The 20,297-nt window shown below is 58.6% G+C and overlaps 2 protein-coding genes across 5 annotated transcripts in view; both read right to left on the minus strand.

The window, feature by feature from the left end:
* Positions 1 to 20,297, minus strand: part of FAM53B (family with sequence similarity 53 member B) — a 113,683-nt gene that overhangs the window by 62,694 nt on the left and 30,692 nt on the right. For 2 of the 3 annotated variants that reach the window (XM_024986040.2, XM_059882100.1), the window contains exons 2-3: positions 16,446 to 16,700; positions 7,579 to 7,633 (exon numbers count right to left, since the gene is read on the minus strand). In XM_024986040.2, the coding sequence (XP_024841808.1) occupies positions 7,579 to 7,633; positions 16,446 to 16,523 (133 nt within the window). In that variant the 5' untranslated portion in view covers positions 16,524 to 16,700. Of the gene's footprint in view, positions 1 to 7,578; positions 7,634 to 8,362; positions 8,731 to 16,445; positions 16,701 to 20,297 lie in introns of those variants that run through there. The other variant, XM_059882101.1, reaches the window with a different exon arrangement.
* Positions 16,452 to 20,297, minus strand: part of EEF1AKMT2 (EEF1A lysine methyltransferase 2) — a 70,892-nt gene continuing 67,046 nt past the window's right edge. For both annotated transcript variants that reach the window (XM_024986043.2, XM_024986041.2), the window contains one exon: positions 16,452 to 16,700. In XM_024986043.2, coding sequence (XP_024841811.1) covers positions 16,693 to 16,700 — 8 coding nt within the window. In that variant the 3' untranslated portion in view covers positions 16,452 to 16,692. The remainder of the gene's footprint in view (positions 16,701 to 20,297) is intronic.

Here is a 20,297-nt window from a genome sequence, read left to right on the forward strand (position 1 = left end):
CAGCGGACACGGTAAGGGCCAAGGACAGTGGCCCCGGCTGCTGAGGTTCTCAATGGCCCCATGACTTGCAACCCTCAGGGACAGCTCAGGTTTCTCCATCTCCCTGCTGGGCCAATCTTCACAAGTTTGAGGTTTATACATGGGAGTGGGTGTGTGGGTGTGTGTGCAGGATACACACGCCCGGGGCTTTTTCTACAGAGGGTGGGGGCCAACCACACAAACACACAAATCACACAAGCCGTCTTGCTCCCTCACAGACGGACTGGACCAGATGGCCTCCAGGGGACCTTCCCAAGCTAAGGCTCCACAACCGAGCCTGAGGTGTCTGGGAAGCACAGAAGAAGCTGATGGCCACACCTAGGGGACAGAACTCAGATACTCCCCGCTCCCAGCAATGTGTACACACACTCACAGGCTTTGGTCTGGAGATCCCTTGACTGGGGAGGGCAGAGGCTGCTGGGTGCATGGATCTCCAAGCTCAGAGAAAGAAAACACCCAGAGGAACACAAATAGCATGTGACCTCAAATGTTCTTGTTTCCATTTCTGCCCTTAAACTTGGAGGGAAATTCCCAGGGCGCCTAGAATCTTAGTGGACTACAAGCCTTCATATTATGTTCACAAGATAGCCTTGGATATCTTCACGCCGTGTTTGGAGGCCGCTCTATGGTGACATAACCACAACAGAATGTGGTTTCTAGAAGAGGTTAGACACCTGAAGCACAGACCCAAGACACGGAAGGCTCTTGCAGCCGCTCGGGCCGAGCGAGCCGGCCTCAGTCGGATTGGGGCCGGCTGACTCATTCTCGGATTTCACACCTGTCTGCTTGTGCTGACACCAGCCTCCCCTCCCCTGGCCTGGGGGCTGGGGCTGTGTTAACCTGGCCTCCGGGCTGCAAGGACTCTCTGCCTGATCTAGGGCAGGGGAGCAGCTCACCAGCCCTTTCAGTGGGAACTCCGTGTCTTTCTGGAGCCCGCTTTATTACATCGCTCTTACGAAAAGAGCACAGGTGGAAACGCACACACGGGACAGTGGCATGAGCGAGCCCACACGGCACCGTGTGCTTTTAAATGGACTCCGGAGCCCCTGGCCCATGGGAGCACCTCTTTCCCTGAGTCACCAGGATGGAGACTCAACACAGGGCTGGGCCAGAAAAGGCTCCTGGGCTTTGCCTGCCCAAACCTCAGCCTCTGGCGATGCCCACCTTCACCTGCAATAAATCAGAGAATGTCTGTGCATCTTAGGTTCAGGGACAACACAGGATGCCAAGCACCTCAGCCCAGGGCCGGAGGATGAGGGGCCAGGATGGCTGGAGACAATGCTCCCCTGGCCCCACCCAGGGAAGGCTAGCTGGAAGGGTACTGGGAAGACGTCTGACAGGCTGGTGGGTACAGGGGGTTCCTGGGGTCCTGCCGTCACCAGCCAGGTGAGGGTGGCCCATGGCAGCGGCCACTGCTTGTGGGGGGGCTCTTTCTCTTACAGAAAGAGGCCCAGTGGGGATCCCCAGACAGTGAAGGGGTACAAACCCCTCCCAACTGGGTACTGGGAGGGTGGGCTGGTCTCCCATCTGTAGGCGGAAGCATGGGCTGGGGCCCTGTGACAGCTCTTCCTGCCTTGAATGGACCTCCTGCTGCACCCCAACCCCAGAAGTCTGTAGGAAAAAGCTAGTATTCACATGGCGGGACGTCCCCTGGGCGCCCCAGTGGTTGAGACTCTTGTGCTTCCCCTGCAGGGGTCATACAGCTCCATTCCTGCTCGGGGAACCAAGATCCCACACATGGTGCACAGCGTGGGCCAAAGATGAAACAAACAGAAAAAGACGAGGGCCACGAAATCTCCCAAGCGACACAGCGGTCTGTTCCATCCATTGCCTTCGGATTCCCACCCTGGCTGCGTGTTTGCACAGGGCATGGGCCATGGGCAGGAGCCAGGGACTCAACTCCAAACCTACCTGCGCAGCAAAGCTGGGCACCGTGACACAGAGCAGGAAACTGGCCACTGCAAGAGCTCTTCAGGAAACTGTCAATATAGCTGCATTAATTGTCAATTAGCTAACCCCCCCCCCCCCCACACCCACCTCAGTGGGATCCTTACTGAAGTTGAGGGAAAGCCTCAGTGCATACCCCAAGCACAGCTCTCATCTCGCAGGGCAGCAGAGCGCTCCCCCACGTGACGGCTGGGGAGACCAACTCCAGGACAGGATGGCCTCGTGTCTCGCCTAGGGACATGTCGCTTGCCAACAGCAGTCTGCAATCCCAAGGCCATGCTCCCGCAGCGGGGCCAGGCTACCTCCTAACGACCGTCTCTCCACTTGGAAGCGGCCTGGAGAGGCACCACATGGGTGGGGGTGGGGGGTGCCCACGGCCAGTCTGGCAGCTGCCGTTCCCCGCCCTCTGGCACCTCTGGGGCTCCCTCGCCCGTCCCACCATGTCAGGCCAGCCTGGGTGAGAAGGCGGCCCGGGAGGCTCCCTTTGCAACCATCAATGGCCATCATGTGCCAGCTACACTTTGTACCTACATCCCATCCTGTACCTTATACCAGAAACGTCTGAAACCTAAGTGGTGAAAGGAAAGACTGAAAGCACTCTGCGTGGACAGACCTCACGCCGTGTTAGAGATGGGCAAGCCACACCGATGACTACAGTCAATAAGAGTAGTCCTTATCAGCTACGTTTTTAAAAATCAATCCTAGGCACTCTTTATGGATTTTTGTACTAGCCTATTTTGGCTAATAATCAGTTCTTATAGGAGGCCCTGGGTCCAAGGATGATGTGCAGTGTGGCTATCTCAGAGAGACTGAAAAAGCGGCAGAGACCAGAAATTCTGGCTTCGTTATCACTGCGGCTCATTTCATTTCAGTTGTGTTCCGTTTGCTCTTGGAAACCTGAAACACTCAACCTCCGAATGCTGGCTTTTTCCCCGCTTGCTGCAATCACAGCCCACTTTCAGCAACAAATGGTGGGAGGGTGAAAAGACCAAAAGCTCCCCGACCTCAAAGTGCAGTCTCTTCCTCTGTGCAGCTCAGCACAGCCCACTGGGGCACCCTGTAGAAACTAATGCAGGGGTGCCCCCAGGAGCAAGCCTTCTGTGTACAGAGCAGACTTTAACAGCGAGTAATTAAACATGGAAAGTAAGGGCTTATAATTAAAATGCTGACAAATCTGAACCACAGTGGCACAAGGAGGGCTGCTATAATATTTTTACAATTCCTTTTTATACATAATGTATGATCCTTCTGCTCAAGTTTCCTCTATGTTCTTTGCCTGTGAGATAATTTACATTAATAAATAATTTATTACCATAACTCCTAAAGTAATTATGGGTTTCCACCCAATTTTTTTTTTTTTCTTTTTTAAGCATCTGAACTGTTTTGTTCCCCGTCCATGGACTTGTATTTACACGCCTTCTCCTAGCGGCCTTTCGGAAGTAACCGGGGTTGCACGTGCTTGCTCATGTTGTTTGATTTCCCGGTCTCCCGCTCACCCGACGGCTGAGGAGAGAGAAGTGGGCAGAGTCCAGTGTCCTTGCAACATGGAACTCGTTCAAGGGGGTGCGAGGAGCCGAGCCCAGGGTGGTGAATGGAGGCCCCTCTCACCTGCTTGTCCAGTTTCACCGAAAGAGATCTGACCCATCCACACGTGACCCTGGGTCAGCGTGAAGAAGCACCTCCCAGGCCCAGTGGTGGAGGAGCCACGGGCCGAGGACTCCCTGGCGACTGCCCCACCCGAGCCTGGCTCGGGGAGGTCCTCTCAGGAGCAGCCAGCCCCCCGTGTGCACCCATGAGCAATCACGGCTACAAACAGGGCTGGCTCACCTGTCAGGCCAGCTGACCTGGTGGGCGGGCCACACCCCTGAAGCTGCCACCTGACCAGGGTTTCCTGTGTCAGGAACACAATTCCCTGGGCAGACACGGCTCTCCCCAGAGAGGCTGTTTGCAGAGGCAGTTCTGGTTCAGCCCAGGAGGCGTGCTGAGGATGGTCTGGGAGGTGAGGAGAGAAACCCAGAGGCACGGCATCGCCTCTGCTATAGAAGGAGCCCTGTGGCGCCCAGGCTGGCCGGGCACTCAGCCCTGGCAGGGCAGGCCAGCCGTGGCCTGGCTCCCCTCCACCCCGCTTCTCCTGTCCACAGTCACGCTGACTTTGTCTCCCCACCCCCACGCTGGAAAAGGACAAAACTACTTCTTTGTATCAAGCTCCCAAACTTGAAGGGAGGGGAGGAGACCCGCGGGGAGGGCCCTGCAGTCCAGCTCAGGATAACTGAGCGCGGAAGTATTTAAAAGCCGAAACATTGTTGCGAACACTGATGATATTAGTAACCATTTTATCTCCCTGGGTGCAGGGGAGGCTGAGCTCCCAGCAAAGGCAGCTTCTCCAGAAGAAGCCAACAGGCCCTTCCCACCAAACACATTTGCCTGGGTTTTCTTACGAACACTCACAAAACCCTCCAGCTCATCCCAGTGTCCAGCGAGGACCCCTGCACGGGGGCTTGAGAGGGAAATGCCCTGAGTCCCAGGTCCACGCTGTCCCCAGCTCTCATGGGAGAATTCCACTAATCAGGGCCAGAACCGGAGTCCTCTGTCTCGGGAGACAGGCAGGGGGTTTGGTGATTATAATGCTGTGAGGTTTCATCTTTGCTGAGGGCCGCACACCCCCACCCCCACCCCGGCGGTCCTCTTCTTTACTACGGAAAACCAGGCACAGAGAGAGAAAGTCTCGAGGCTGCTGCTCGCACGTGTCATAGGGCGCGGCCGCACACTGAGTCCCAGGCCGGAGCCTCCACAAGCACACAGCCTGGGGAGGGCCTCGGACCCCTGACACCCACCTCAGCAAGTGCGGGGAAAGGACGGAGGTGGGGTGCGAGCCGGCGCCTCGCAGGTGCTGCTGTCTCCTTAAATCCCATGGACCCCACGAGGTGCAGGCTGCAGAGGGAGGCCCAGGAGGACAGCGCTGAGGGCCCCCTTTACACGGGTCCAGGGGAAGTCCACGCTCCCTGGCCTTGCTCCTCCACTAGACAGAAGCCCCCTCGAGGATTCAATAAACACCGACCAGAACAAGGCACACTGAACCAGACTGGGGCCGACTTTTCTAAAAGCCCTGGTAGCACGTGCTGTCAGGTGGGTCAGGATCTCCCGAATCAGGGAAGGGCTTAGGACAACAGAAAGATGGAGAGATGGGAGACAGAGAGAGAGAAGTCACGGAAGGGGCAGTGGGGGTAACTGCACGGACCCCGTGGTCCTTCACTGTCTGGAAGGGCCCTGGCACCAGCCGGCAGAGCAGGAGCGCACAGACCTTGTGGAGGCGAAGAGCCCATGGGCCAGGGAGCCCTTCCTGAGGGGCTGCCCTGCGCACCAGAGCCCCGAGGGGCAGCAGCCCAGTCATCCTGTAGCCCCGGGCCCCCCCAGCAGAAGGCAGACTGCTGGGCTCGGCGGGCTCAGATGGACTCTTCTGGGACTCTGGAAAGAGACCTCCCCTGCTCGCCTCTGCCTTGCTCCACGGGCCTGAGCACCTTCTCCAAAAGGGTGACTCGCACCTGCACCACCCCCCATCCAATGCCCACCAAGGAAACCAAGGTGGTCCCTGGGGGCGCGGAGGCCTCTCACAGGAGCAGGACTCTCAATCTAAGCTCAGCCTTCTTCTCCACCTGTCACGTACGGTGCTCACGCTGCGCCAAGCTCCTTCCGAGAGTCTCGGAGACCTCATAGCAAGGCAGGTGCTGTCCCAACACCCATTTCACAGATGAGGAAACTGAGGCTTGGAAAAGGTAAACAGTTCGCAGTGACTGTGTGAGGGCCAGCACCACCATCACGAACCCTCGAGAGCTCTAACTTATTGCGATGTGCTCACAGCAAAGGCCGACGGTTAAGGTCTTGAAATAAAGACCAAGGGTTCCACCATCTGGGTCACCAGTCTGGCCCAATTCTGAGCTACCTGGGGCGGGGCAGCTGGGCAGAGGGGTGGGTATGCCCAGGAGCCCCGCTCACTCCCCTTCCCAGACACACCAGAGGAAGACAGCCCAGCTGCAGCCCGACTGTGGGTCTGGCCCAGGAAGAGGGTGAGGAGGCGGGCTTCTGGGCCACGTGGATGGGGCGCGGAGGGTTTGCTGAGAGCCGTTAACCACAACCAAGGTGTGCAGCCAAGCCTCTGGTGGGGACAGGCCTCAGAAGTGTGTCACACGGGTAAACCAAGGCCAGGTGAGCTCCCCGGTTCCATTTCCCCAGGGGGCAAGCACCAAGGAGGCCGCCCAGGGCTCTCCCACACAGCTGCGGCTTGAGAGTGAGAAGCAAACAGTCGTTCCCCGCCCCGGGGTCCAGCTCTGCCCACTGAGGGGCCTTGAGTGCCACCCCAGATGTGAGCGGAGCGCCCCTGCCTGCCGCCTAGAGCAGCTGTGGAGTCCAGGGGGACCCTGCACCTCAGGGGCACGGCACGGCACCACGCTCACTGTGACACGTGATAAGGACTCCCCAGGACCACTCCCGCCTTCCACCTATGGGAACTGAGCCTGCGGAAGAAAACGCTGTGCCCAGATGGAAAAGGGCCAAGACAAAAGGCCACGGGCACTGAGCGCAGTCCTGGGGAGGCAAACCTGAAACCGCAAAGAGGGGACCCGCCACGGAAGCCCGGCTTACAGAAACTCATCAGAAGCCATGTCCTGGAAGCGGGCAGGAGTCCAGGGCAGAGGGCGCAAGGAGAAGCAGCCCCATCACCGGGAGCAGAGAGGAATCAACAGTCAATACAGTCATCCTTTCGGCCCCTTACGGACAACGGTAATTAGCACTTGCATGTCAACAGGGCACCAGGGCAACCTTTCTGGAAAGCATAACAGAAACACAAAGCAAGAGCCTTAAAAATGAAAATGTGCCTGCCCCCCGGCCTCTCTACTCCATTCCCGGGAACCACCCTAAGGAATAATCCGAAAGGCAGAGCGAGATTCAGACACTGAGTCACCGTCAATCGTGAGAGCAACAGAACAGTCCTACCCAACAACTGAGAAACGAGTTACCTCCTTAAAAGACAATATTATAGACTCATTATCACGCATGGGATGGGCAATTTTCATGCTGCAGGGAAATGATGGGTCATTATTAGTATGCAGAAAAAAAAAAGCAAAAACAAAAGTTTTTAATAAATTTGTATAATCATACGTTCATCACGGACTTGGCTATGTAAAAACTGCAAAGGACAAAAACTACACCAAAATATTAACAGCAGTTATAACTGGGTCCTGGGGCTGTGTGAGATTGTTATTTTGTACTTTACACGAATGGTGCATTTTTCTGAATTAAGAAAAAAAAAAAGAAACGAACGTGGTCACGTTAATGATCAGACACAAACTCGAGGTGTCACTGCTGGAAATAACGTCTGTAAACCACGCACCAGCGCCCAGCCCCTCACTCAGCCCCCGTAGCCCCTGCCCTGCTCCAGCACTGAGACCGAGACAGTTCCAACAACACAGAAGAGTCTCCCCGCGGCCGCTCCTTGTGCCTGCATCCAGAAAGGGCTTCTAGCGTCTCCCCCTGGAGGACTCGGGCCCTGGGGGAAGGCGCTCGAGGAGGACTGTCCACAGCCACCTGGTTACTCACCCATGATTCCACAAGAGAAAAGTGTCGGTCCTTGACTCATCTTCTTTGGCGTGTGCTGCAAACAACCAGAAAAGCTATCACTCTTCAAGTCATAAGAAGCACGTCTGCACATGACCCTGCACTGATTCCCTCGCTAAAGTCACAATTAAAAGGGGGGGGGGGCATGGAAGGTGGCGGGGGGGGTGGGGTGGAAAATGTCAGATCAGGCAAAGGAGGAGGAAAAAAAAAACAAAAAAACAAGTACTAAAAGAGACATCTGCCCATAATTAGGTCTGGGCTCTTGTCCGGAGCCTCGGGTGAACTATGGAGTCCATCAAGTTAACGGGCTTTAAAAACACACAAGGGAGCCCCGTGACTCCTGACACCAGGGGACTCGTCCACGTGAGTGATGCGGAGTCAGGGCGCAGGAGGGGCTGGAGAGCAGCCTCCCCGCAGCCCGGGGCGGGGAGGAGGGCAGGCGACCACTTCCTGTCCCTGGGGACAGGACGAGCCTCCAGCAAAGGGTAGAGGCCCACCTGCCACCCCCTAGCCCTTCCTCCTGGACGCAAGAGGAGCAGCTCCCCCATCTCTGTGAAGCTCGAGAGGGTGGCCCTGTCTCGGAAGCTGTTTCGCAGCCAGGAGGGGCCCCGCCGCCCGCCAAGACACCGTCGAGAACTGAAACAGAAACTCGGGTTGCGTCTGGTCTCAACACACGGCGATGGCCTCTGAACTCCCCGGTGCCACATTTCTACAAGGGTTTCCCTGTCCCCTGTAAACACTGCACATCTCCCCTCTCACCCCATACCTTGCCTCACTGTGGTCACAGGGTGAAAGGCCAGGGTAGGGGGTCGCCCAGAAGAATCCACGGCGCCGCGGTAACCTAAGCCTGGAACGTTCCGGGGCTTCGAGCGCTAGCCAAGACCCAGGTCAAGAGGCCGGTTCTGACCTCCAATGAGGAGGAGACCGTCCACGCCCGTCGGGGCCCCAGGAAGAAGGGCCTCACTCATCCCTTCCTTCACTCATTCATTCATCCATTCGCTCCACAAACATGTACCGGCGACTAGTCAGGTGCAGGCTTGTGCTGGGGTGGAGCGCGCGATGGTGAAAGAAGCTCCCGGCTCCGGAGTGGTCAGTGCTCACAGGGGGCTCTCACCGCTGAGCAGAGCCCCAAGTGACAGGGACGCGTGCCTGGCTGTTGGTCCCAGGAGCGGGGGGCAGGGGTGGGGGGGACGCAGGCCCTGGCTCTTTTCACGCCTGGACGGGGAGGGTGTGGCCGCCGAGAAACATCTGGCCCCCCCAGATAAGAGGGGAGCTGGCATCTGGCAGGGGCTCCCCACCCCTGTCCTCAGCTTGCTCAAGCTGGGGACCTTTGCCCTTGGCCAGTAGTGTGTTCGCTGATCAGGTTATTAAGGGTCTGTCCTGACCAGCCTGGAACACAGAGGTGAAGGACGTGGCCTCGGCCCCAAGGAAGCCCACATTTTCCTAGAGGTCACACAATCAGACAGAGAGCGGGACTGGAGGCAGCTGGACCAGGCCACGGGCGCTGGGAGCTGAAGGTCAGGGCGGGCTTCCTGGGGGAAACAGAGATGGTCCTGAAGGAACTTACGGGGTGGGGGGTGTGGGGTACAAAGGGAGACTGGGCTGTCCTCCTCCAGTCCCCCACCTTGGATTGAAGACAATCCTTATGTTTTTAGGATAGGTCTCCCTCCCAGGGTCCACCCAACCGACAGCCCTCCGGGGAAATACCTGGAAAAAGTTAAAGATGGGCTGCCTCTGCCTCCTGCCCAGCTCACCCCAGAGTCACTTCATGGAAAGTGGGTGTGACAGACATTCAGAGCCCTGCCTCCAGGCAGCGCGGCCTGTGGAAGCCAGGCAGGCCCTGCGCCCAGGGAAGGTTCGGGGGAGACAGAAGCTGGCCTGGCTGAGGCCACGGGCCTGGCTGGCCGAGGGGGATGGCCCCCGACGCTGCAGGAGCCTTTATAGCACGGAGCCAACACCCACTGGGAACCACAGCCCCACCCCACCTCAGTGCATCCCCGTGAAGGGCAGGGATGGGGGCCCTAACGCAGGCTGGAGGCCCACAGGAACCCAAAGCAAGGCGGGCCAGCGAGAGCTGGAGGGTGCACAGAGGCGGGAGCCACGTGTCACCACCCTGGCACACGCAGGGGCCACCAGGGGCCCGGGTTTACGGACGCAGAGGCAGGCATGCTGCGTGCGGACCGTCAGGGGTGTGCTGCCCACTGACTGACCTCTCGCTCAGCAGGTGTGTTTCAGGCAGAGGGGTCACCTGGGTCCCCTCCCCCGGGAATGTGGCCCGCGAACGGGCACCAGAAAGGCTGGGGTCTGGGCCCGCAGAGAGGAGCCACGGGTTAGCATGCAGGGCGCCGCTGGCCCTCAAAACTCATTCATTCAGTCATTCACTCACTCACCCAAAGAGGACCTGCTCGCCAGGTTGGGGGGGCGCGCACTAATGATACGACTGCTTCTGGCTCCCCACACCGCCTGGCTGGAGCCCCACCGTTGTCCACCGAGGGACCAGGTGAGCCCCTGACCTGGTCCTGGGCTCGTCTTGCACCGTCCATCCTCCACGCAGACCTAGGGGGCCCAGCCCCCGTGGCTGCCCCACTCACAACAACCTGGATGAAACCTGGCTGTGCCCCACTCCCCGCCACCCACCGGGCGCCCGTGAGCCAAGCCTGCGTCCACCCCAGCCTCACTCATGCCGCTTGGGGACGGTCCGGCTCGCTGCTGCCCGGGCCTTTGGCTCTGTGGCTGGTTCCTGTCACGTGGCCTCCCTGGCGGCCTTCCCCGGCCGAGACACGCCCTGCCCACCCGCGCTCTTCTCCTCGGGACCTTGCTGAAAGCTGCCCCCCCGCCACCCCGCGCGCATGTTTGCTTTGTTTCTGGGCTCAGACTTCACTCGCCCGAGATCAAGCCTCCCTGAGGCCGTGGTCCGGTCCACAGCATCCCCCGCCCAGAGCGGGCACCCCAGGGCTTCTCTGCCACCCCGCCACTGCGGCCCGCAGCCAGCCCGAGCCCGCCCTTGCTGCCACGTGCCTGGCGAACGCAGGCCTGATGGAAACGGACTCTCCCTGGACACAACCCGCTGCCCTCCCAAATCACTGGCCTCCTGCCAAGTCGCAACTCAGTGGGGGAGGGGGACAGCATCAGCTAGATAAAGTCGGGGGCAACCCCCCCACACACACAGCCTCTGACTCTGCACCCGGGGTGCAGGGGGATCAGCCATTGTGTGCACGGAGAGCTGACAAGAAGGGACACCTTCTCCGTGTCCCATCCTGGCACAACCCCCACTGTGCTGAGTGTTAAACGGCACGGCAGGCGGTGTGCGCCCTTCTTTTGCTAACAGCACCCCAATTTTGCACTGGGGCTCCTCCCCTTCCCACTGGGGGTGTCCTGGTGGGATATCACCCCGACCCCAGCCCCCTGCACTGCACAGGGTGGGCCTGGCTGACCGGACATGCCTGCTCCAGGGCTCTGCCCCCTGGATCGAAGGGGTGCTGGGCCGGTCCACCGGGTGGGGAGCCCCCCACCCGCCTCCACCATCCTCCCAGTGGGCCTGTCCCTGCCCTTTCCGGGAACTTCAGTCACCAGTTCTCCCAAGTCTCTCTTCATCGCGCCAGTGGATTCTCTTCTGCTGTGTGTATCAGCGGAAGGTGGCCCCAGCTGCTTACGTCCGAGGAACCCTGGCCAATTTCATGGGGGTCTTCAAGAAGAATAACGGGGGAAGTAGGCTTGGCCACTTGAAGGGATATCACGCAACCGCTCAAAGCGGTGTTTGGGCAGAGGCTTCCAGTACCACGAGGAAGCATACTTTGTCAGTGAAACCTGCTTCACTAAAAAGATACAAGGAAACCGGCCAAAATATGTAGAGGGCAATGGTGTTTCCCTGCTCTCCCGTCCCACCTAAAAATGCAGCTTTTCCCTCTTTCTTTTCCTTCATCCTTGTGTGATGCTCGTTTCAAACTGGTTTGTGTGTGGAGACAAATCCCTTCAAAGTAGCAGTAGAGAAATGTTGACTAACAGGACGCTGGCCAACTTTAAGGTCAGAAAAGGGCTGAAAGAGTCATGAGCTAACTACTTCCCCCTGGGGCTTCTGCCTCCTGTTGGCGTAAAGAAAGAAAGAAAAAAGATCAGGGCCCCCAACTCACTTTCTGAGCCCTGTCCACAAGGTTGGGCTGGCAGCCGGCAGGCCAGGACATCGCATAACCCACCGCTTCCCAGGGCCCCGTGTACACGCCGACTGCTGGCCACGCTCCCTGGGCCCAGCACCAAGGTTCCCCACTGGACTCCAGGTTGTCCAGGGCCGGTCTATCCCCACTGCTTTGTGCTGCTCTGCAGCCAGCCTCCCTGAACCCTCGAAGCCCTCTGCACCCGCTGTGGGAAGGCTGATGAGCCCATTGCTCTGTGGACGATGTGGTGAGGCCCGACCGGCCCCCCGGGGGCAGGGCGGGGTGGAGGAAGCTCTCACCACTTGAGGTTTCACAAGACACTCGGGGTTCGCACACGAGTGTGCACCCGGGGCCCTCGCTGTGTCCCCAGGATGACGAGCTCTGCTCCCGGGGCTGTTCCTGCTACTCCGAAGCCTTTGTTCCTGAGCCCCACCGTCCCGACCAGGGCACAGCCTGGTGTCTGGGAGACTCCTTGCATCAGCAGAGAAAGCTTGGAACTACATCTTCCATAGGAAAGACAGAAATTGGAGACCAAATGGTATTTCCAGGGGCCGTCTGTCTGACTGAGAAGCCCTGACTTAAATAAGACTCAATTCAGGTCATCATTTAATGAGGAGCCAGCTCAGACAGAAAATGGCCAAGCTCCTCTCTGGCCATCACCATGCGTCTTCGTGGCTTCCTTCTGCAGACTAGGGCGATAACGTCACTCTTCCTTCTGCTGATGCCGTCTTGGGGCAATGCGGACGGGCCCACGCTCGCGTTGGGAGGGTAACAAGGGCGGTGCTCCGGCCTCCGGAAGGGAACAGGGTGAAACCCTGAGTGGCGGAAAGTGGGAGGCCGAGGCAGGCCAGGAAGAGAAGCTGAGAAGGGAGAGGCGCCCCAGGGTGGAGGCTGATGGACACAGGGTGGGCGCCCCGGCTTCCCAGGCTGCAGGACAGCCATGGGGGTGGGGGGTGGTCTCTGCTGCCCAGGACGGTGGGGGCGCAGACTGGGACGGCCTCGGGCTCTGCGCACTTTGGGATTCCAGCCTGGGATCCTGGCTGGGGCCCCGTCAGGCCTAATGCTGACTCCGGGTGAGCAGGACGGGGGAAAAGCCTGGGTGCCTGGGGCAGCTGACATGGCCCCTGAACTCTCCTGCTGGGCAAGGCCCTCAGCGTCCTCATCTGACAAGCGTGGAAGCAAGGACCTGCTCCAAAAACATGGAGTGTCTGTTGTGGCCAGGAACACCTCCAGGATGAGGAAAGTGAGGTGGCCTGGAGCCCCTCCTCCGGCTTCTGTCCACCCCCCAACCCCACCGCTCCCCGGCCCGTCCTCCACGGAGCAGGGCACCCCTAGCTCCCTCCGGTCTCCAGCCTCCAGAGAGGGGGGCCGGGAGGCTTGCCTGGGGAGGAGGGACCACGGGCCCTCGGCAGGAGCGTGGGCGGGCGGGAAGGAGCTTGGGGAAGGTTGGCCCCGAGGTCAGATGTCTGGGCGGCCTTCCAGCAGCAGCAGCTAATGTTAGCACACTCGGAGGAAGGGCCACTCAGGGGGAAAGGAAGGCGACCGGGCAGAGTGGGGGAAAGGGGAACCGAGTCATTGCACCGCCCCCCACCCCCAGCGGTGGGGGAGGCGAGACCAGGGCTCTCAGTCCCTTTGCTGTCTTCTCGCCTCCCCTGGGAGTAGGGAGGTCACGTTGTCACCAGTATTTTAGTTTACAGAAAAAAGGAGAACCAGGAAACCGCGTCAGGGACCCTCTGAGCAAGCAGGTCGGGGCCTGGTTGTGGGGGTGCGATGCCCAAGCCTCTCCTCTGCCACTGTCTCCAAGCCCCCAGGGCACGTCCACCTGCAGCTTTTTTTTAGGCTCTGACCTCACTGCAGGGCCTCTCGCTTCCCTAATTCTGAAGCCGCCTGGGGGTGATTCACCATTCCTTTTTTTTTTTTAATCTGAAACCCCAACTTCTGGTATCTTCTTAGTCTGATTACAAAACAAAAGAGGACAGCTTTTCCCTCTTTCCTGTCGTTATCTTGATGGTATTCACCCGAGGATGATGCGACCCGTTTAGGAAGTCGAAGCTAAAGTCCCCCCATCTTCTTCTCACCCTGGCTGGCCGTGCAGAGCGGATTCTAATCAGTTGATTCCACGTTCTGGGGCTGTCGTTACTTGGCTGGTCTTATCTGGGGTGCGGGGGTTCTTTCTTTGGTTGTTTATGGCCCATGCTTCTTCCCAAGGAAGTCCAGGCCAGTGGCGGCTCAGGAGACAGGCCGGGGGGTGGGTGGTGGTGTGAAGGCCCTGGTGGTGGACGGGGCCTGCACCTGAAGCCTGCATCCTGCTCGTCTGTGCCCCCTGCCCCTGGGCCCCCTGTTTCCTGTTAGTCGGGGAGGTGGAGGCAGGGCACCTCGGCGGGCCCCCCGCAGGCCCTGGCCCCCTCGCCTTCACTGTGCCTCCACCCCACTGTGAGGGCAGAAACCATCCAGGCCTGTGACGCGCCCACAGGCTGACGCAGGAGAGGCCCCTCTCCAAAAGCGACTGCCGGGCCCTCTTCAGTGGCCGTTTGCTCCCCTTGGCTCGTCGCTCCTTTTTCTTTTTCTGAGAAGTTTTTTTTCCTTCCCCGGCCGGGGCTGGGAGGCCACCCTCCTCCTTGGCGGGGGCTCAGGCCCTGTCTCTCGGAAGAGCAGCCCAGCTGACCACAGGCCCATGGGCCCCGGAACCAGCTCCACAGCCAAGCCCAGGCCGGCCCACCTCCAGATGGAACCAAGTTTAGCAGCGATTGAAGCAACAGCACAGCTGGAACCAGACTGGTCGGGGGAGGGAAGGGAGGAGGGAATGGGGGGTCCCCGGGGACCTCAAGGAGGCCTGCACCCTGAGAGCCGTCTCATCTTGGTTAGAGCTACTCCACATGAGGTGCTTTCACTTCACCAGGAAAACATGCACCCAGAGCAGAAAACGGATCAGCTCATACCTGCACCCCCTGAGCTAGGAAGCTGAGTACCGGAGAAGGGACTCAACGAGGCTGAGTTGAGAACCTGGCTCCATGAACTCACATCCCCTCCCTCTGCCAAGGTCCCCTGAGCACCTACCATGGCCCGTGCCCAGGGTCAGGCACTGGGGTGGTCAGCAAGGAGCCAAAGAGACAAAAGTCCCTGCCTGGTGAAGCTCGGATTCTGGGGCAGGAGTCAACTCAGGGAACAAGATCAAAACATGAGGAAGGCTGGTGGTGCCCGGGAAGGGAAAAGGCCAGGGAAAGGGGACAGAGGGCACGTGGGAAGGGAGGTGGGTAGTGGCCCGAGAAAAGGAGGGAAGAAGGGAGGGAACCCTGCTCAGGGTGGGTGTTCCAGGCCACAGAGGAAGCGCATGGGCCCCGAGGCACGTAGGCCAGCGAGGCGTGTGCAGACTGAGGGGGGGAAAGTGGTGGAGAGCACCCAGTGGTTACGAGGGCCAGGGTATGCCAGCCCCCATCCATCCAAGTGAGGGACTGGCGTGTTGCTCGGCCTGAGAGGGGGATAGCTGGTAGAAGGCTCTGAGTGGAGGAGGGCCGCTCTGACCTGCATCTCCTGCAGCTGCTGCTGCTGGAGAAGAGGCTGCAGGAGCCAGAAGCAGGGGCCAGTTCCCATGAGACTCCGGGCAAGAGAGGACACAGGCGGGACCAGAGGGGAAGCGGCGGGAATGATGGGAGCAAGTCTATGTAGAGACACGTTCAAAGCACACTGGAAAAGGAAGGGGTGACGGACAGACACCGGCTCCTCCTGCGGAGCTCCTCTGGCCCACAGTGCCCAGGGAAGCCCTGCGGGGTGGACGCAGGTCCTCTGGCCCACAGTGCCCAGGGAAGCCCTGCGGGGTGGACGCGGGTCCTGGTGACTTTCACAAGCTCCTGCAATGACCTGAGACCCACCTGCCCGCTCTCGGCGTGGGTACTGGGGAGGTACCGGGGGAGGAAGCCCACGCGAGGTGCTAACACGGAGTCTCACAGGGGTTGTGAAGGTGCCAGGAGGGGTGCCCCCAAGCCCTGCCCACAGAAGCGGCAGAGAGTCCTGGGGACGGACCCCCTGCAAAGCCCACCACTGCAAGAATGTTCATGCCCGAGTGGGACTGCTTCCTGCTTCCTCAGCACGGGGCAGCCCACCCGCTTCTGAGGAAGGAGGGCTGCAAGCAGGACCAGGGGGCCGTTCTGTTCCTGGTCTAAGAAGGCCGGGCCCCTGCCTCTCTGCTCCAGCTCACCAGCCCTCTTGGTCAGAGAAGAACCTGGTGCAGGGCCGCCAGCACTGGGCCCACCACCCAGGCCCCCAACCACACCCTCCTTTATACCGGCTCCCGCTCCTGACATCTCTGAGATGGCAGCTCTTATTCCGACCGCCATTTGGAGGCCGGGCCTTATCCTGGTACCACCCCCCACCTTCTGGAAACCACCTACCTTGCTGGGTGGAGACCAGGAGGGATGTGGGTCTCGGCCTGGCAGGGGCAGCAGAGCCCCCCTTGGTACTATTCACCAGGGGATGAGGGGGTGGCCTCCCCTCATCGCTCTCCAGAGAACTCCACCTGAGCCAGCTACTTCCTGCTGGCGAGGACAAAGCCAGGCTCTGGGTGACAGCCTGTCGCCCCTGCAGCCACATGTCCCAGAGCTCTGCTCACGGGCCCTCTGGACTTGGTCTGCTAAGCCTGTCTGCTCAGTCCAGAGCCCCACCAGGACATCGGGCCTCCAAATGAGGCCACCAGGTCCTTACCGGCTCAGGGTTGAAGGTCCTGCAGGCCACGGGGTCGGCTCCCTGCTTGTCGAGGCTTTGACTCAGGATCATCACCATGGTAAGGGCCTCAGGCACTGGGCACCAGCCCAGGGTGGGCACGAGCCATCTTCAGGTGGGCAGACGGGGGGGTGCAGAGGCGACCTCCTGGGATGTCTCCCGGGCGATGACGTCAGCAGAGGCTGCTCCCCATCGGGGTGGGGCTCCTCCAGGAAACAGCGGAGTGAGGTCAGCTCTCTGGAAAGACAAAAGAAAGGCAGAGGGACTCAGGACGGCAGAAGACGGGGGTCCCAAGAAACTCAGCCCCTCCCCTCCAGGTGGGGACCCTGCTGGGGAATGGAACCGCCTCACCACTGAACTGAGATGCTTTCTTGGGGGGCGGTAGCGGTGGAGGGACACGAAGGCCAGAATCACCTTTCTGGGAGTCCCCATGCTGGCCCTGGAGCGTCCCTAAAGCCAACACCCTGGTGGGCACAGCAGTGACTCTCAGCTCAGCCATGGCACCTTTCTAAGACAGATCTCAGGGTCTGGCTGGTCACAGGGCTACACCCCCAAAGTGTGCTCAAGCCCTGCGACCTCCTAGGTAGAGCTGACCCTACAGACAGCCCAAGGTCGGCTGATGTTGGGCACTCACCCAGCCCACAGTCGAAGCCCATGCCACTGGCCCTTGGGCAACCAGCAGTGACTCCTGTTTTCCACCCAGATCTGGACAGAAGCTACTGGAAGAACTACAAGGACACATGCTTCCTGTCCTTGGAAGCATCAATTTCCAGAGTGACACGTGGACAGCAGAGGCCCTCCATGCCTGTCTCCTTCCTCAGAATGAGCCAACACACACCACAGCCCTGGATGGGGGTGAGGGAAGGCCTGCACACACACCTCTGAGCTCTTAGCAGTTCGGGACCCTCTCTAATCATCATTCTACACAGCCCGGAATATCTCCCCAACCCAGTGTCATCTCCCACCAAGCAAACGCCCCAAAAGTGCAGCCTGCAGCCCATGTTGGGAGAATCGCTCCTTACAAATTAATTCTTGAATCGCTCCTTACAAATTAATTCTTCTGATCCTACCTCTATCCCACCCCTCTGAAGGTTACACCTTCAGAGAAAGTCACAGAGATCCACAGAACCTGAAGATTACCATCAAAAAGTAAAAAAATAAAAAAATAAAAATCATAAAATAAATACATAAAAAGCAGCTCCTAATCTGTAATTAAAAACAAACTGGTCAGCGCAGGAAAATGTTTTAGAATCTGCTGCTCTGTGTAAAAATTAATTGCACCCTGGTATTTACTTGCTGTCCAGATCATAAATCATATTTTCCTGTTTACTTCGATTAGATTTTACAGTGGGTGTTATTGAAATTGCTCAATTACAGGCCAGCTGGCAAGCACGGGAAAATTACCTTCTACTGTTCTTCGAAAACAAGGTTCATCCAAAGTGCAAAAGCAGGGAAGGGGAGGGGGGAAATCAATACATTTTCAAAGGGTTGACTGTTCGGGAGGGAGGCCCAGCGGGGTCCCCAGGTCACACCAGGAGACCTGTTTCAAAGCCACATCCATCTAGAAGTGACAAACATTCTGACCAAGTATCATCTGGCCCAGCAAAGAATTTCAGATCACTCGTCCGAGTCTGGCCAGGAAGTCGAGCCAGGAATGCCCGCCAGCCCCCGGGACACTTGGCTTGGGAGCAGGGGAAGGGGGGGGCATGTGTGCAGGAGAGCGCCCGGAGGGGTGCCCTGGACTCCCCCTTCAAAGGCACCCTTTGTGCAGCTCAGAATCAGAGACCGGGCCTGATGGGTGCAACGTCAATTCAGCTCTGGGGCTGCCAACCATCACCCCAGGCCCAGGGTGACCCACCCTCCCCAGGCCCTTCCTCCTAGCAAGGCAGGAGGGTTCACTGGTTATAAACTCAAGTCCTAAGCAGAGCATACCTGAGCCAGAATCCCACCTCTTGAAATGTACTGAGTGCCCTTTACCAAGTTACTTCCTTTCTGAGCCTTGATTTCCTCTCACCGTAAAAGACCGCCACCAGAGCTTGCCTCAGAAGACGGCTGCACTATGAGAAAATGCGAATTCAAGCCGTTTGCATGGTGAGAAGCCCTAGCTCGTTTGAAGAACTGCTCAATAAACAGTAGCCACGGCCACTAGTTTCATGGGGGAGCCCGAGTCCTGATCTCTTCTCAGCAATGGACACCCAACCATCTGTCCTCTCAAAAAATTTTTTAAAAGGCAGAATTTTAAAGCTAAAACTTTTCAAAGCTAATGTTCCATCTAGAGGGGACTGGCAATATTATGGTCGATCCCTGTGGTGAAAACAGTAAGAAAGATGCTGTGGAAGTCTTATCACCATGGAAACAAGCTACCCCATCTGATGCTGCCGCTGTGTACCAAGCACAAAGCCGGACAGAGGTGGTGGTGCAGGCATCTCGGCTCTCGTGTCTCTGCTCCCAGCAGAGCCCCTACAGAAGGCCAGAGCACACGGGCAGCAAGATCGGTGAATACCAGAGGACCATGTATTCCTGGAAACTAGAGCAGTTGGAGAAGGCAATGGCACCCCACTCCAGTACTCTTTTGCCTGGGAAGTCCCATGGACAGAGGGGCCTGCAGTCCATGGGGTCGCTAGGAGTCGGACACGACTGAGAGACTTCACTTTCACTTTTCACTTTCATGCATCGGAGAAGGAAATGGCAACGCACTCCAGTGTTCTTGGCTGGAGAATCCCAGGGATGGGGGAGCCTGGGGGGCTGCCATCTATAGGATCACACAGAGTCGGACATGACTGAAGCGACTTAGCAGCAGCAGCAGGGCAGTCAGTAAGCACGGCAGGCGCTGGAAGGAGGAAAGAGGTCCTGCACAAACCCTGTCCTCAGGAGTCGTGGAAAGACAGTGCTGGGAACACAGGCACCACAGCTACCAGAGGCAGACAGGAGGAAGAGGGGGATCCGGGGCTGAGTCCTAAACAGACACCTCTGCACAGGGGCAGTGACGCACAGCACTGCTGGAAGAGACCGGGAGTGGGGACAACCCAGACCGCCACCAGCAGGCGACCGGTAAGAGAAATCACAGGGCCACCGTGTAAACGAGTAATGCCACGTCACACGCACCGCAGTTTTAATGGTGATTCTAGTGGTGCCGACGTGACACTCTCTCCAAGATTCACTGTAAACGAAAACAGCAAGGGGAGGAGTGCAGTGTGGCTCCATAACCACGTGGTCCTGCAGTGGGAGAAGGCACGCCTTAAGTGTACAGCCTTACACACGCACACGCTGTTTGTGTATTTCATCCAGTGCAGTAAGCATATTAACACCTTTTTGACCAGAAAGAAAATAGGTAAGACTTCAAGAGGAAGGGAGGAGGCAACTGGGAAGAGGGAAGCATGAGCGAAGCCCGGCAGCCTGGCCTGCGTGTGGTGGGGGCGGGGGCCGTCAGCCCACTGGCGGCGGGCACACAGGGTATGTGGAGAAGGGCAGCAGCGGCGGGACAAGGGGCTGGAAAGACAAGAGTCACCCCAGACCAAAGGCGCTGCTGCCAGGCTGCGTCTCGCAGCCAGGCGAGGGTCCCCAAGGAGCTGGAGCTGACGGGGCTGACCCGCTGAGACGGCCATTCTGTCTGTTTTCTTTGCGACACCTAGCAGCGGGTCTCGACGACACCAAAAGCGTCACACGTTTCTGGAACCAGGCTGAATCGCAGCAACTTTTGAAATAATCTGGGCACATTCTCAGACCCTGTGAGGCAAATCCAGACCGGCAGAGCCTGGCACCATGTGGAATTCCCTGGGATTCCTTTGATCCGTGGCATGGGCCTGGCCAAGCTCACTGGGGAATGCCAACGCC

Source organism: Bos taurus, chromosome 26, assembly GCF_002263795.3.
Source record: "Bos taurus isolate L1 Dominette 01449 registration number 42190680 breed Hereford chromosome 26, ARS-UCD2.0, whole genome shotgun sequence".
Lineage (NCBI taxonomy): Eukaryota > Metazoa > Chordata > Mammalia > Artiodactyla > Bovidae > Bos > Bos taurus.